This window comes from Arachis ipaensis, chromosome B4, assembly GCF_059453495.1.
Source record: "Arachis ipaensis isolate K30076 ecotype BB chromosome B4, ASM5945349v1, whole genome shotgun sequence".
Lineage (NCBI taxonomy): Eukaryota > Viridiplantae > Streptophyta > Magnoliopsida > Fabales > Fabaceae > Arachis > Arachis ipaensis.
This window is the reverse complement of record NC_142439.1, coordinates 147,184,427-147,200,117: the sequence shown is the minus strand read 5'-3', so window position 1 is coordinate 147,200,117 and position 15,691 is coordinate 147,184,427. Positions and strand designations below refer to the sequence as shown.

Sequence of the window (15,691 nt, the reverse complement as noted above, 5' to 3'; positions counted from 1 at the left end):
ATCCAAATTCTAAAGTCAGCCGTATGAGTCACTGGCGGCTGATATTCAATTTATTTTAAGAGTATAATTATTATTATAACAACACTCGTAAATAAAATTAAAATAAAATCATGTAGGCAATCAAAATAAAACTCTTCATAAATTTAAAATTAATTTACACAATGAAACATAACAATATATATTGACAGGATCAAAGTTTAAAGGGTAAGGTAGTTACGTAGCTTCCGAAAACAATGTGCACCTTAGAAAAACGAGGCAACATTTTCATCCTAACACTCACCGGCGACGACCAGCACCGCCTCAACCCCACCCTCCTCTCCGCCATCCAATCCGCCCTCAGCCGAATCCGCCAAGAGGTCACCACTTCAGCCGGCTCCGCCACCTCCTCCGCCCTGATCACCACCGCCCACGGCAAATTCTTTTCCAATGGCTACGATCTAGATTGGGCTCGTATCCCGGCCCAAGCCCAGGCCCAAAGAGACCGAATGATACTCGTTGACACCATGCTCCGATCCGTTGTAAAAGACCTTCTCACACTCCCGATGCCGACGATCGCCGCTGTCACCGGCCACGCCTCCGCCGCGGGATTTACCTTAGCGCTCAGCCACGATTACGTTCTTATGCGAAGCGACAGAGGATTTCTCTACATGAGCGAGCTCGACATAAACCTCGTGATTCCACGGTGGTTCGTGGCGATCGTGAACGCAAAGGTAGGGTCGCCGGCGGCGAGGAGGGAGGTGGTTATGAAGGCGGCAAAGCTGACGGCTAAGGATGCGGTGAGGTTGGGAGTTGTGGAATCAGCTCACGGCAGCGCCGCCGAGACGGTGGAGGCGGCGGTGGAGCTGGCGCAGGGGTTAGTGAAGAGAGGATGGGATGGACACGTGTACGCTGCTAATAGGAAGAACTTTCTAAGTGATCTGATACGGTGCGTTGAAGACACAAGTGAAAACAACGACATAAAAACTGGGTCGCGGCTCTAGAAATTTGTTATTAGGCTTTGTTTTGGGCCAATAAAATTTTTTTGGGCTTGAATAGCCCATTGGTTGTGTAATAGTTGGGCTTGTTTGTAAACTATAGCTATTTGGGTTTACTTGGAAGTCCATTATATTCGGTGTGTAAGCGTAAATGTTTGTTGTAGAATAGTGAATGCTATTTTAAATTTAGTTGTTCGATGACCATGTTGGAGTTGGTCTAGTGGTTAGTTTATTAGTCTGTTTAAATAAGTGTCGAGAGTTTGAATTTCGTCTTGTGCATGCATTAACCCATTGGTCAGCGATAAATCCTTAAATGGAGCTTCGATCCGTGAGTCAAGAAATACCGTGAGCATAAAAAAAAATTGTTCGATTGTGAACTTTAAAGTTTGTTATTTTCACCTTGCACTCAATCATGAGAATCTGAATAAATATTGATTTTCACATTATCATACTCAGAATTGTAATTTGTAACTATTGGCTATGATATTTCATGCCTTTTGAAATGAGTTTGATTTGTATTGAATGTGTTTATACAAGCATCTGATCATATATATATTAAACATTAAATAGTTTATTGTTACATTACTAAAAATAATTAGTTTAACCGTTTGTTATTTTAAAATTATATGAAAATAAACATCTAATCAAACTAATATAATATGACTAGTGAAAAGATATAATGTGCCTAAACGTGTTGTATTTGTAGTTTGATAATATATTATTGGACATAAATTTTGTGTTTCCTGCGCTGTAAAATGTTTTTGTGGTACAAACAACTCGTAAGATTTTGTGTCCAAGGGTGTAAATGTTTTTGTTGTTCTGGGCTTCTAGCCCCTTTATATCACCAAAAAAAAAAAACGTGTAAGATTTTGTTAATGTCTGGTCTGTGGTCTCTACATCAATTAGTCAATGGTTATTGGTTAAGCACTTACACGTTTTCGTAGCAGAATTTGTTTTGTCCTGTCCATAACCCATGTCTTCTTATTCTTCCTATTCCTTTCTTATTTTCTTAGGTAGCGTTTGGTGCAGAGACAAAGATTGAGAGAGAGATTGAGACTTAAAAACATAGATTAAAAGACAGAAATTGAAATAAATTTTAATATTTTGTTTGGTATAAAGTGGGAGACAGAAATTGAAACAAGAATGAAGCTATAATTTAATTTGCACAAAAGGTAAAATTGAAATGAGGGTATTTTAGGTATAAAATGTTATTAAAGTTTCAGTCTTCGTCTCTAAAAATTTCAGTCCGCTGTGTTCCCACATTTTGGAGGTACTGAAATACTGAAATTTTGGGAACAGAGATAAAAATTTTAGTACTAGTCTCTAAGCCAACAAACATAATACTGAATCTCAGTTTTTCGGTCTCTGTATCTTAAAACAAACACTACCTTATAGTATTGTCCCTACTGTTACTAAACTCATTTCCATCAATGTGAACGTGTTAATGAAAAGTCAACGAAAATTCATTTACCTTGAAATTCCTTCAATTGACTGACCTAAAAAGCAAAAGTCTTCAATCATGGAAAATAAAGAGAACTCTGTTCAGTCCTTGACTCCTTGGTATCTTCCTTGTTCCTTTAGTAATTGGAATCAAAGAAGAGATTAAAATAACAAGAAAACTAACTAAGCTCTTTTTCTTTTGAACATCAAAACATGATTGTATCGCTAAATGTTTGGTAGCAGCATTAGTCATACATAGTTAATATTTGTTGACCTATTAATATGTATTAAACACTAACCATTTCTGTGTATAAAGAGGAGAAAAAAAAAGAAACCATATATCCAAATAATTCGGACTCCCATTGACAAATTCCATTCAAGGAAACCCCATTTTCCGAAGATTTATTCCTCATAAGTAAATAAATAAAATTTAATTCGATCATGTATTTAATAAAATTAACACTAAAGGATATAAACATATGCGGCAACTAGAAAAAAAATTAACAATTAATTATCTTACTTAATTTGTTTCATTATATTTTCTAGTTGGAAATGTTTATGATTTACTAGTATTCACCGATGATCCAATACTCAAAAAAGAACGAGAAATTAAGCATGCATGCATATAAGCGAAAGAAAAGGTAAGTTAACCCTAATTAATTAGCTTTGTTTTTATTATTATTAATGTTACTATTATTACGATTTATTATTTATTAATTAATAATAAGTTTTAGCGCATGCCAGCTCATAAGTGTTCATAAAACTACGGCTCTACGTACAGCTAATACAACACTCGCGAAAATTAAGAAAATTCAACATTTTTTTTAAATTTTTTTTTTCTCTTCTTTTTTCCCCTTTCTTTCTCACAAATCTCACACACCAAAACACACTCACTCTTCTCTTTAATCTCTCTCTCTCTCTCTCTCTCTGAAGCAAAATCACAAACACAAGGAAGACACACACTCTTCTTCTCTCGTATCTCGGATTCTTCGATTGTTTCAAATGTGTACCGCTTCTTCAACTTCCTTCGTCCAATTCGAGATTCGCTGACACTGTTCTTCTTCCTTTTTATTTGAAAGTTTATTTATTTTTCTATTTATTTTGGGTGATTTGAAGAAAAAAAAAATCGAAATTTCCCAAACGAAAATGGCTTCGAGCTTCAGCCCGCAGCTGAGTGGGGTTGGCTCCATTTCTCGGCTGAGATCCTCGTCCATCAGGAAGCTGCCGGAGCCTCTCCGCCGCGCCGTCGCCGACTGCCTATCCTCGTCGACAGCCACGACCTCCTCCGCCGCCAACGAACCATCTAGAACACTCCGTGTGAGTCCCTCAATATTGGATCTTTGTATCTGTTCACAATTGTTTATGTTTAATTGGTATTGGGTCCCTCGAGACTTTTGAATTTGGAAATTGTGGTGCTTTGATTTATGTTTTGTTTAGTGGGAATGGATTGAAATTCTCATGGTTGAAGATAAATGAGGTCTTATCTTGTTTGTTTCTGAAAGGTGGGTGCGCAAGCTTTTTATTATGAGCTGAATGTTAATCCAAACATACACCTACTAGTTACTGTTACTTTTTGTTTTTAAAGGTTTATCGTTTGGCCTTCTTTTCTTAATGTAGATGTGACTATGCTTCTTGTTAAAATTAGAAAGTTATTGCACTCTTAGCAGTCCCTTCGACTTGGAATGAAAGTAGGATCAAGTGGCCTTTAGAGCTTATTGTGTGTGCTCACGGAAGTTAGAATTTTGAGGACAGAAATTTGGAAGGGGCAGTTTTGACATTGTACTTGTATGGCCGATTTGACAAGCTCTGATGGTTTAGTAGCTGCTACTTTGATTCTTTAGTTTTTAGTTTTTATTTTTTTTCCGGAGTTGAATCTGTGGGAGATTCTTGATATGGTATGTTTGGTTGTAATAATTACTTCTTTGGTATACATTTGGTGCTGATATCAGAACAAGTTTAAATGGCTAGTGATTAATGATATGGATAAAGATTTAAAGGTACCTCTGAGTAAATGAGTGTTGTTGTCTTTGTTTTTAGCGCATGATGCGGGGATTGTATCAATTCATTGTTGGAAAAGTTTATATTTATCGTGTAACTTTTAATGCGATTGTCTTCTTCCGTGTTTTGTCTCGTTTCAAACCCGAGGATAGTGTACCATGTAAGTGATATACCGTTTACTGTATCACGGCTATAAATACTCTTTGTATTAGAAGCAAGTCTATTTTAAGTATTTGCATACATGAGCGAAAGCATCAGACTAGCTGCTTCTACTTGGATTCCTTTTGTTATCGGTGGAAAGCTAAATTCATTATTCTTTCTTTTCTTGTGTCGCGTTGGCAGTTCTAACTATCTGCAACATAATTTCACATCTTATAATTAAGACAGCTTCTTGTGTCATGCATGCCTGTCTTTCTCCATGGTATACCATGAACAGAAACCCATTTGGCTTCAAATCACTATGTTGTTATATTTTATGCATGGTGGCCAAGGTCGTAAATTCACAAAATTTATGGCTTAAAATATGATTGCAGGACTATCTAAAATCCCCTGCAACCACAGACCTGGCCTACAGTGCAATTTTGGAGCACACTATTGCAGAGAGGGAACGCAGGTAATTGGCTCAACTATTTTGTAAAACCAATTGCTTTGAAGCTATTATGCAGCATACTTTAGACAATGTGCTGCAGTAAGTGAGCTAATTTAGTTGGATGAAGCATGTTGTCCAAGCCCTTATCATTTCCAATACATAGTATACTGGAAGCAGAGAGTTGTGTCCTTTTCTTGGGTAAGAAGCTAATGTATGTAAATTGTTCAGGTTGATGGTGTTGTACTTGTGAGAATTGTCTTATCTAACTTATCAGATGTAGATAGATGCTGGCCAGATAATGGCAAGGAAATGATACTTATGGTGTGAATTATCACTTCGGTTACTGATGCCATTTGATGTCATTGTTAGGAGGAATGGAGAAATACTGAAATATAGGGAAGCACTGAAAAGTGAAAATGAAACTAGATAATCCAATGTTTTCCTGAGGTGGGGTGTCACTCTAGTCTGGCCCTTAATCAGATTTTGCTTCATCCATCTTGTTCCTTCATACCGTAATAAAATCTGTTAATGTCTTCAATATCTAAAGAAGCTTCAGTTCCTCTGAGCTGAGCAGGTCTGTCCCTTTTATATAAAGTTTAGAGAGTTTAGAACTATTGTAGTTAGTGTTGTTGGTCCAGCTGAGCTGTTTTGGCCACTACTTAGGCTTATTGCCTACCAGAGACCTCAGGGGAGTGTTCAGGAGCCAGTAAACAACTTTGGTTCATTTTGTATTTCTTATTCCATTTTAAGTTTACTTCCCTCATTGTTTTGTGTTCTTCGGTACTGTTTCTTTTTCAGTATTGCTATTACGAAAAACATTTCAAATTTCACTATGCTGCTTCTAACATTGACACTATTGTGGCCAGTCCAGCAGTAGTCTCAAGGTGTGTGGCGCTTTTGAAGCGGTATCTCCTAAGGTATGGTGCTTTTATAAGTTGATATTCCATGTTTCCACTGTTTTGCATCCATGGGACATTACAGATCTATTTGCCTTTGAATATCCATATAGTTGCATATTAATATGGTGTTCACTTATTTCACTGAAAATGGTAATTCATTTCATATGCTTTCCTTCACAATCTTATGCATTACCAAATAGATCAGAGTGTTGGCAGGTTTCTTCTCAACTATGCTGAAAACTATTGATATATCTTTTGTTTGCATGTGATTGATATTAACTAAACTTTCTGCTAACTTTGAGATGCTATTCTATGTATTAATTTGTTGGTACTTGGAATTTTTTTTTTTTTTTGCTTTACCAATGTTACATGAGGATGCTCTCGTAGGCTATCTAAGTCAATTAAATAACGATAATTTTTGTAATAAGTTGGCCCTGTGTTCTTGAAATTTAGCACTGTAACATCTTTCAGATCAGTTCTGGTTCTCTCTTTTACATTTACAGCTATGTATTTTTTCTTTTTTCTTTTGTGTGTGTGTGTGTGTGTTCAAACCGTCGGGGGAGGCTGGGGGGCTAATTTGTTTATTGTGTTTTTCTAATTTACTTTCACATTATACTAGGCACAAGAAACTGCCACCTTTCCTTAATTGACTCCATACTTGACAATAAACTGTATTTTGTTTGCTCTAATTAGCTATTAAGTGTTCCTCACTTGGTTCTTAATGCAGATACAAACCAAGTGAGGAGACATTGCTTCAGATAGACCGTTTTTGTTCAACCATAATTGCTGAATGTGATATTCCACCAAATCAACTGGGGTCCCGATCTTTGAATCGACCATCTGGTGCACCAACATCTACAAATACATATCCTTTGCCTGTATGCACTATTGCTTCGGAGGCACTCATAAAGTCACTGAGTTATGTGCGATCCCTAGTGGCTCAACATATTCCAAAACGTCTTTTTCAACCGGCTTCTTTTGCTGGACCACCTTCTACATCTGGACAATCACTGCCGACATTGTCATCGTTGCTGAGCAAATCCTTCAAGTCCCAACTAAGTCCAGCAACAAGTGTTCCGGAAACATCAGAGAAAGATTCAAATACCCTATCTGTTTCGAAGTTATCAAAGATCGAAGATGAAAGAGATGAACTTGTGTTCATTGCCCATGATGTCCTGCAATGGCGTTGGCTTGATGAACCACCGTCGTCATCAACAGGGGCTGAAAAGTAAATAATCTTTTATGCTTGTTGTTGGTTTAAGAATCCCGATGGTAGCCAGAGTATATGTTTCAGCTTTTTGCTGTTACTTTTCCCATCTAGTGCAGCAGAAATTGATTTTGTTATATGACATGTTTTGGTGTAGCGATCGTGCTGTGAATTCTCAAGACATGAGGGCACATAATTTCTTAGAAGTAGGTGCAGCATCTCTTCTAGTAGGAGATCTTGAATCCAAGATGAATGGGCAACCATGGAAATTTTTTGGAACTGATGATATGCCATACCTGGATCAACTATTGGAGTCTTCACCAGTAACACCAATTACTGATTCTGCTTCTGCTCGTCCCCACCTAAGAGTAATAACAGCTTCTAAACGCACAAAACAGGGCTCTCGTGAAATTTGGTGAGTTCAGTATCTTGATCTATATATATGTATAATTTTATTTTTATATTTTTCCTTTTCTACTTTTCTTTTTATCGTTAGTTTTTAATTTCATGCCATGTGAAGTCTTACAGAAATTTGAGCCTATTATTAGAAGCTTGACTTTCCAAGGTAGATTAAGTTTTAGATCCAGTAGTTATATTGTGCCTCACTTTTGTGCCCTGAGGCCTGAATACTAATGCACTGTTGAAAGAAGTCGGCCAAAATGAAATTATGTAATAAGTATTAATTAGGTAGCAGGAAATAAAAGAAAAAAGATATGTAGTTGACTAAGTTGTACTAAACTTTAAATGGGGACAACAAACTTTGGTAATACCTACAGTAAGTCCTGGATCAGCCTCAAGACTTTGTAAGACTATTTGTTTTCAGTCATACATAAAATCTTCATATAACCATTGGTTTGAGAGCTTTAATTATGTGATAAACAATTGCATTGCATCTCTGCAGGTTAATATTCCTTCTTAGTCCTTCGGGATGAATGTTTTATTTTTCTTTTTACACACGAGAAAAGGGGGGGGGGGGTAGTCTGTTTATTTTTCGTTACTTTGGCATGCTGAATGCTTTTCATAATTTAATCTGTTAGTTATTCTGAGCTTTGCTGTTTCCACAGGGAGGATTCTCCCGTGATTTCCTTCCGTCCACGAGCTCGACAGCTTTTTCAGTATCGACATTACAGGTATGTATCATAGTAACAAGATAAATTCTTCTAAAGAATCTGTTATCAAATATGTGAATATGTATTTACTGCATCTGAAAATGGGTGCCACAACCTAGGTTTTAATTTAAGTTGTATTTCCCAGAGGACAACTGATAATCTCCTTGCAATTTAAATTCGGAATTTTGGTTGTCACTCAATTCGAGCAAACTGTTATATGATTTGTAATGAGTTTGTGTGAGGAGGTCCGATGACCCATGTGTGATGATGATCGTGGTACATAGGGTTTCTCATTGTTGCTTTATTCACCATCTTTTTTTCTAAATCTGATGAAATGTTCGTCATGCTGAACAGTGAGCAACAACCTTTACGGTTGAACCCTGCTGAGGTTCGTGATGTTATTGCTGCTGTGTGCTCCGAGTCATCTTCCCCAACTACCAATGTCATGACAGTGTCAAGTAGACTAACCAATCAAAGTGGGAAACCATCAATGGATGTGGCTGTTAGCGTCCTTATTAAACTAGTGATTGACATGTATGTTTTAGTCATTTATTGTCTTTCATGTTTCATTCATTCTTTTGTTACTGTCTATTTTTCTCGAATCCATCCTTCAATCCTAAGATTAAACTTAAGTTGTGTGTGTTTTGCTCATATCACAACTCTAATAATAGGACACGTTCAATTAATTCTCAAAGTCTGGAAAGAGGAGGAACTGAAATTGAACCTCGAAGAAAAATGATATGCAATTAATGATTATCTTGGCAGAAATAGTGGAGTTAAAAATTCCAAACCATGTTAAGACTATATTCTGTGAATTAGCTTGAACTTCTTGTTTGCACCAATTTAAGGAATCCCTTGCTTGGATGATGTGTGATTAACAAGGTGCACAAACAACAACTAGTTTCATCAAAACTACATGCCCATTCTATGAGACAAGTACTAATTCCAACTAACACAATAGAAAGAATTTGGGAGTTTGAGGGATGGAGAGTCTTGTGGAGGTGTGCAACTGTTGCAAGTTGCAACAGTGTTGTGGGTACAAACTGAGACCATGCAAAATTCTTTTGATGAAATTTGCTGCCTCCTATGTTTCCTGGATATATGTATAATGTGGAAGTGACTCGATTGTAGTTTCTCTTTTTGATAAGAATATCCATATCTCTGATGAAATCTATAACTAGTTGATTGCTACACTTTTACATATATGGTGCGCTTGATTTTAGTGGTAAAATCACCTCCCCCCCTTTCCCTAAGTTGAAACAAAAACAGCCATATTTACACTATATTTCTAAACTGAAATTGAACATGGTCAGGATCCAGAGTAAGTCTATCATGTGCATTAATTTTCTGTTCATCTGTGTGATTTAATATTCAATTATTTTACATATGGTTCTTGTGCTATTCTGAGAGTTGGTTATTTATGATGGCCACATCATTTATGTCTTGTAGGTATGTTTTAGATTCACGTACTGCTGCTCCTCTCACTCTTTCTATGCTTCAGGTGATGCATCAAAAACTACAGTTTTCCAGTTATAACATTATTTACAGTTATTTTATTGTCTCTAACCTAGATTCCAAATATGTTGTTCAGGAGATGCTTAGTTCATCTAAGCCAGCCTGCAGGGTTCGTGCTTTTGATTTAATTCTAAACCTTGGGGTTCATGCTCATCTTTTAGAACCAATGATTGCTGATGATGTTTCCACAATTGAAGAATATTCTCAAGAATCCTATTATGACAGTGACACTCAACTTACGACCGAAGGAAGCAGAAAAGCAAATTCCAAGAGCAAATCGGATGCAGAATCTGCAATTAATAATTTTGAATCATGGATTTTAAATATTCTGTATGAGATACTACTTCTTCTTGTTCAGGTATTATTGGGTCAGAAGAAAGTTGTTGGACAAGATTATTGCTTTGTTTCTTGGCTTATTTTTTTGTTTGGAACATCTGATTGGTCTCAATAATTTTAACTTTAGCCATTTCTTAACATACTGATTTCTGTTTTAAATGATATGATGTTAATTGATGTTCCATGGAAGGACGAACAAGGAAGGGTGCTTTTATTGTTTTCAAAATCTAAATGATTTGAAAATTAGGATACAGGACAAAACTGCAAAAAAGCGAAGTCTTTGACAACATTGAGATTAGGGAACTTGCTGCTTTATTTGTTTTGAAAAGGCAGATAGCTATTATAGGTGGATTTGTGGTGTGATAATAGAATTTGTTTGGTGTATGTAAACTAAATATGCTTTCTATCACTTCATCTCTGACATTGTGATCTAATCATGCTGTTCTTATAACCAAATTTTATGCTGATTAATTGCTTTCTACAGACTGAAGAAAAGGAGGAATCAGTCTGGGCATCTGCACTTAGCTGTTTGCTCTATTTTGTCTGCGATAGAGGGAGGATTTGGAGAAAACGTTTGCAAGGACTTGATATAAGGGTGAGAATTGCCTTCCTTTCCCATTTATCTATTCCAATATTTCATGGAATTCCAATTTCAATAATGTATTCTCTTGGGTAAGTTATTTCCTTTGTTCTTATGGGAGTTTGACCCGGGGGGTCAGGGGATGGGATACTTATGAAGACTTATTAAGAGAATAAAAGCATAGGGATGAGAGGTAATTAGGCAAACAAAAATAAGTACAAGGGTAATAACTAATACTGTTCCACAAACTAAACCAGATAAAACATAATGGAAGGGCATGAAAATATCAAGAGCCTCATTTTTTCCTTGATGCTGTTCTCTAGTTAGTTTCATGGATAGTTTTCCCATTAAAAGGTAAGGACAGATGTAAAACTGTGGTTTTAAGCATTAAGGCACAACATTATTCTTGACAGTGACATTTATGTATTGTGCTATATTCTTGTCTAAGCTCTATAGTTTGATCATTTAAGGCATGGATTATTCAATGGGATTTGGAATCCTGCTTGTCTTTTATATTTGGTATTTGAGTAGGTGTTCATCACCGTTCCATTATCAATTATTAATATGCTTTGTATTTTTAAGCATGATGTGCCTGGTTAATTTAATTGCTCACTTTTTTCCTTCCAAAAAAAAAAAAAAAAGGTTTCTCACATCACAGTATGCATTTAGGTTATGAAGGAGCTTATAAGAACCAGCAGGGAGAACTCTTGGGCAGAATTAGTTCACTGTAAGCTTATTTCGATGTTAACCAACATGTTTTATGAAGTTCCGGATGAAGTTGTTGAGCCTGAACTCTGCACGCCAAAGTTCCTCGTGGATCAACTTGATCTGATTGGAGGAGTTCAGTTTATTTTTTTGGAGGTATTTGATTCTTCTGACAATAGTGTAGAGAGAAGTTCAATCTAATAAATGTCCTTGACTGATACATAGATTCGAACTTCTGATTTTCTCTTCTGCCTTCCTATGATTGATTCAGTATTCCCTTGCAAATTCAAGAGAAGAGAGGAAAAATCTGTATGCAGTGCTTTTTGATTACATTTTGCATCAAATAAATGAATCGTGCATAGCCTCAGGAGTCAGTGAATACAGTGATGAGGAGATCCAACCTCTGGCTGCTCTGCTTGCTCAAACAAATGCACCTGAGGCATTTTATATTTCTGTTAAACTTGGGGTAGAGGGCATTGGAGAGATTTTGAGAAGATCAATTGCATCTGCTCTATCTAGATATCCCAACAGTGAAAGACTAAATACGGTACTTCCAGTTTTTCCTTATCTATATACTTTAATGTTTTAGGGCTATACATTTTTCCTTTGATCTTATCTGCATTTCTTCATATATATGGCTTGCAATAGATCTTCTTTGAGCTGTATGATTACTGATCTTCTTTTTCTCTCTGTTCCTGTCTAATATTTGCAGCTATTGGAAATTGTAGCAGAGAAATTTGATGCAATAATAAGTTCATTCACTCATTTAGATAAGGAGTTCACTCATATGATTCAGATAACCAAATCTCACAAGTTTCTAGAAGATATGGAGAATGTGTCTTTAAGGAATGGAAGTGGTCTGAAGGCAAAGCACTCATGGTCCACTTTACATTCACTCCTACATTCTGAAAGAATTTCTTATCGTCAAAATGGGTATATCTGGTTAGGTGATCTTCTTATTGCTGAGATTAGTGGAGAAAGAGACGGAGATATATGGTCAAGCATCCAATACTTCCAGAAGAAAATTGCTCAAGCTGGAATCCCAGATTCTTTAAATACGGCAGATGTTCCTTTGCCCATTTTACTGATGTGTGGTCTTTTAAAGTCGAAATACAACTATATTAGATGGGGGTTTTTGTATGTTCTTGAAAGGCTTCTTATGAGATGCAAATTTTTGTTAGATGAGCATGAAATGCAACAGTCAAACAGAAAAGGCCGTGGGAAAAAAGATTGGCATCTTGAGAAGGCCAATGCAATGATAGACACAATGAGCAGTGCCTTGAAGTTGGTGTTTCAGATAAATGAAACAGACCGAATGAATATTCTAAAAGTAATTGTTTCTTCACTCAATCCTTTGAACTTATTGTTCTTAATCTCTTGACAATATATACTAAAATCATGGAACTTGTGGTAACCATTGTAAGAAGAAACAATTATATCTGCATGTTCTTTAACTTCTCAAGGAAAAGAATTCCATACTTCAAATTGGATGTTGTTGGAAAGGTGCCTTTGTATGTTATGTAATAAAATTGTTTGTTCGTCAGATGACTCCCCACACTGATCAAGTTTATTTTCTGATTGATGATGTATTCTGAATGCTGTCTATCTGGATGACCCCTTGGAATTTCTGTTGATGTTTATGGCTTCCGTTTGAGTATTTGTTGGCATATCATATCTATTTTGCTCAACCCTCTATTTTATTTCCTTAACAGATGTGTGATATACTATTTTCTCAATTGTGCTTAAGAGTTCCTCCAGCTACAGCTCTGTCCTTTGGAGATGAAGTGCAAAATGGCAGAAATCCAAGTCTCACAAGTGCAAGTAGAAGGTTTGACAGTGATTACAATGTCCTCAAACAAGATACATTGCTCTGGGATGATGCAAATAAGGAAGAAGCTAATAAAAAATCCAGTTACCCTAATAACTATCCCCTAGATCATGCGACTGCATCAATGGCAGCACTTCTCCAAGGACGGGCCATTGTCCCAATGCAGTTAATCGCACGTGTTCCTGCTGCCTTGCTCTATTGGCCACTAATTCAATTGGCCGGAGCAGCTACTGATGACATTGCATTGGGTGTTGCTGTTGGAAGTAAAGGAAGAGGAAACCTGCCTGGCGCAACATCCGATATCCGAGCCACACTTCTACTACTACTTATTGGTAAATGTACAGCAGATCCTGTTGCTTTTGAGGAAGTTGGTCTGGAACAATTCTTTAGGTGATCCTAAACTTTTATGCCTCTCGTTAATTGGTTTGCTTTCTAATTTATAACCTTTATTACATTGACATACAAAGCTCAAATCTTGTTGTATCTGACAGGGAACTCCTGGATGACACAGATTCAAGAGTCGCATATTATTCTTCTGCTTTTCTTCTGAAGGCATGGATTTTAATTTATTTTTCTTGTTCAAAATTGTGTTTAGGTTCTTGAATATAATCTTGTTTGTTTCCCAATTGCTGCAGCGAATGATGACCGAGAAGCCAGAGAAATATCAACACATGCTTCAGAATCTCGTTGTTAAAGCTCAACAGGTACCCATTTTAGTGATTTACTTCTGCTATCATTAGTGAAGCTGAGATTAGCATATTGGTCTTGTGGTTAAATGAGCTTCATAGGTTCATATTTAAATTATGGCCCTCTATGTAACCATCATGATTATCATTTATGATGCCAAAAGTGGTAACATGGTAGTTTCCATAGGTGTGTAACAAATATACCCAGTTCATTTCATGGCATTCAACTTGAAGTAGTTCTCTTTATGCCAAATTGCTAAGTGTTCTCTTTGAAGTTTTCTTAAGAATTCAGTGTTATGGTGATTCAATATTAACTTTCTATATTTTTGCAATGTACAGAGCAACAATGAAAAACTGTTAGAGAATCCATACCTTCAAATGCGTGGCATACTACAATTGGCAAATGATCTTGGAGTTGACTTGTGATCTTAATGGCATGTCTTTCCTGGGGGAATTTATCTTTTGGAGTAGGAGATCCATGCTGGTTTAAGGAATCATCACGATTTATTCTCGGGAAAAATCTTCCTTCCAGAAACAAAATAGTGATTATTATGCAACTTGGTTGACGAAAGTATAATTGTGGCCAGAGAGAATAGTCGTGTTGAGTTTGGTGAGTTGATTGGTTATTCAGGGAATTGTCTGAACCAGGAAACTTGCTGTGTGCCATGAATGCCTGTTGATCTCTTCAGGTATCATGATTTTGGAGAGCCATGCTGTAATGCTGTATCTGTCATCACGCCTTTATCTTCTGCATGTATTTCTACTGAGAAACTTATGGAAGTTTGTTCAGCTGATGGAGTACGAGTCGCCGGATGGTAGATGAAATCTAGAGTTCTGTTCAGGATAATTTGAACATTCCTGATGGACTCATCTGCGAAGTATTGCTGATCTTGACTCGACATGCTTAGAGGTATGTGTCCCTCCTCTTGCAGGGCTTATGAACATGATCCAGAAGTAGTTAGAACATTGAACATCTACCCTTTGTACAACAAAAAGAGCAGTGTGGTGCTTAAGATCATTGACCCCTCCTCCCAAATTATTGATTGAACTTTTTTTTTTTCACTTGTATTATTTCAAATCATCAGAGGAAATGTATTAGCTTTTAGTGATGCGTTCTAATATGATTGTTTTGTGTGCATGCAGTTGCTGGCTGGTGTGCATTATATATACCTAGGGAAAATAAAAGTTTGCAGAGCTTCATGGAATTGCTCCTTATGTAATATGTACAGGAATTAGATCCCACCAAGCCTTCTTCAGTTTTATTTTTTTCATTCATGAAGGCTACCCTGTGTGCTTGCTTTTTTTAACTTAGCATTACAGGAACTTTCATGGGAAAAGGAAAAAATTCCTCAGTTTTGTACTAAGTTGTCAATATGATCACAGATATCCAATGGAAACCTCTGATGGGAGGCATCATGGGGTGTCTACTTTTAGAAGCCTCCCAAGTTGCTATCCTTGTTTTCTGTAAATATGTGATTTTAAACTTTTTTTTTCTTCCCATTATGATCCACCCCTTATTGCGAGAAGTGTAACATGTATTGAGAGTTTGCTATGTAGATTATACAGGGTTTTATGGTGGGAATGTAGGACAGTATGTGTTCTAACAGCTTTTTATCCTTTATGGGATTTTGTTCTTTAATGGCCAAAATTTGGGGCCACATTGTAAACGCTTATGCATTTTTCATGGTAAACATGCTAAACATAATTTATCATGTTAAACTATTATTACTTGACATAGTATACCCTCCGCCATTGTTATATGTATCCTAATAAGAACTACGAAAGGCTCTTCCAAAGAAGAGACGAGAGAAACAAATACCTGAAT

At 36.5% G+C, this 15,691-nt stretch overlaps 2 protein-coding genes across 4 annotated transcripts; both read left to right on the top strand.

Moving 5' to 3' along the window:
• Nucleotides 1–173: 173 nt before the first annotated feature.
• Nucleotides 174–1,425, top strand: ECI1 (delta(3), delta(2)-enoyl CoA isomerase 1). Its single transcript, XM_016339203.3, has one exon. The coding sequence runs from the start codon at nucleotides 234–236 to the stop codon at nucleotides 978–980; it is 747 nt and encodes a 248-aa protein (XP_016194689.1). The 5' UTR covers nucleotides 174–233; the 3' UTR covers nucleotides 981–1,425.
• A 1,775-nt stretch (nucleotides 1,426–3,200) lies between these two features.
• LOC107635652 (uncharacterized) lies at nucleotides 3,201–15,579 on the top strand. 3 transcript variants are annotated; one of them, XM_016339187.3, is made up of 19 exons: nucleotides 3,201–3,731; nucleotides 4,946–5,025; nucleotides 5,868–5,918; nucleotides 6,628–7,128; nucleotides 7,265–7,522; nucleotides 8,172–8,237; nucleotides 8,571–8,750; nucleotides 9,666–9,717; nucleotides 9,808–10,089; nucleotides 10,552–10,662; nucleotides 11,317–11,508; nucleotides 11,624–11,899; nucleotides 12,065–12,682; nucleotides 13,065–13,570; nucleotides 13,672–13,732; nucleotides 13,816–13,884; nucleotides 14,206–14,476; nucleotides 14,556–14,776; nucleotides 15,010–15,579. In XM_016339187.3, the coding sequence occupies exons 1-17, from the start codon at nucleotides 3,561–3,563 to the stop codon at nucleotides 14,290–14,292; spliced, it is 3,561 nt and encodes a 1,186-aa protein (XP_016194673.1). In that variant the 5' UTR covers nucleotides 3,201–3,560; the 3' UTR covers nucleotides 14,293–14,476; nucleotides 14,556–14,776; nucleotides 15,010–15,579. The 3 variants fall into 3 exon arrangements, with proteins under 3 accessions (XP_016194673.1, XP_016194672.1, XP_016194671.1); XM_016339186.3 differs by having other exon boundaries at nucleotides 14,206–14,555; nucleotides 14,657–14,776; XM_016339185.3 differs by having other exon boundaries at nucleotides 14,206–14,776.
• The last annotated feature ends 112 nt before the right edge of the window (nucleotides 15,580–15,691 follow it).

Coding starts and splice junctions, on each gene's coding strand:
- ECI1 (XM_016339203.3), top strand. CDS start 234: ATGTGCACCTTAGAAAAACGAGGCAACATTTTCATCCTAACACTCACC.
- LOC107635652 (XM_016339187.3), top strand. CDS start 3,561: ATGGCTTCGAGCTTCAGCCCGCAGCTGAGTGGGGTTGGCTCCATTTCT. Junction 8,751..9,665: donor ATTAAACTAGTGATTGACAT/GTATGTTTTAGT, acceptor TATGTCTTGTAG/GTATGTTTTAGATTCACGTA. Junction 13,733..13,815: donor CTTCTGCTTTTCTTCTGAAG/GCATGGATTTTA, acceptor CAATTGCTGCAG/CGAATGATGACCGAGAAGCC.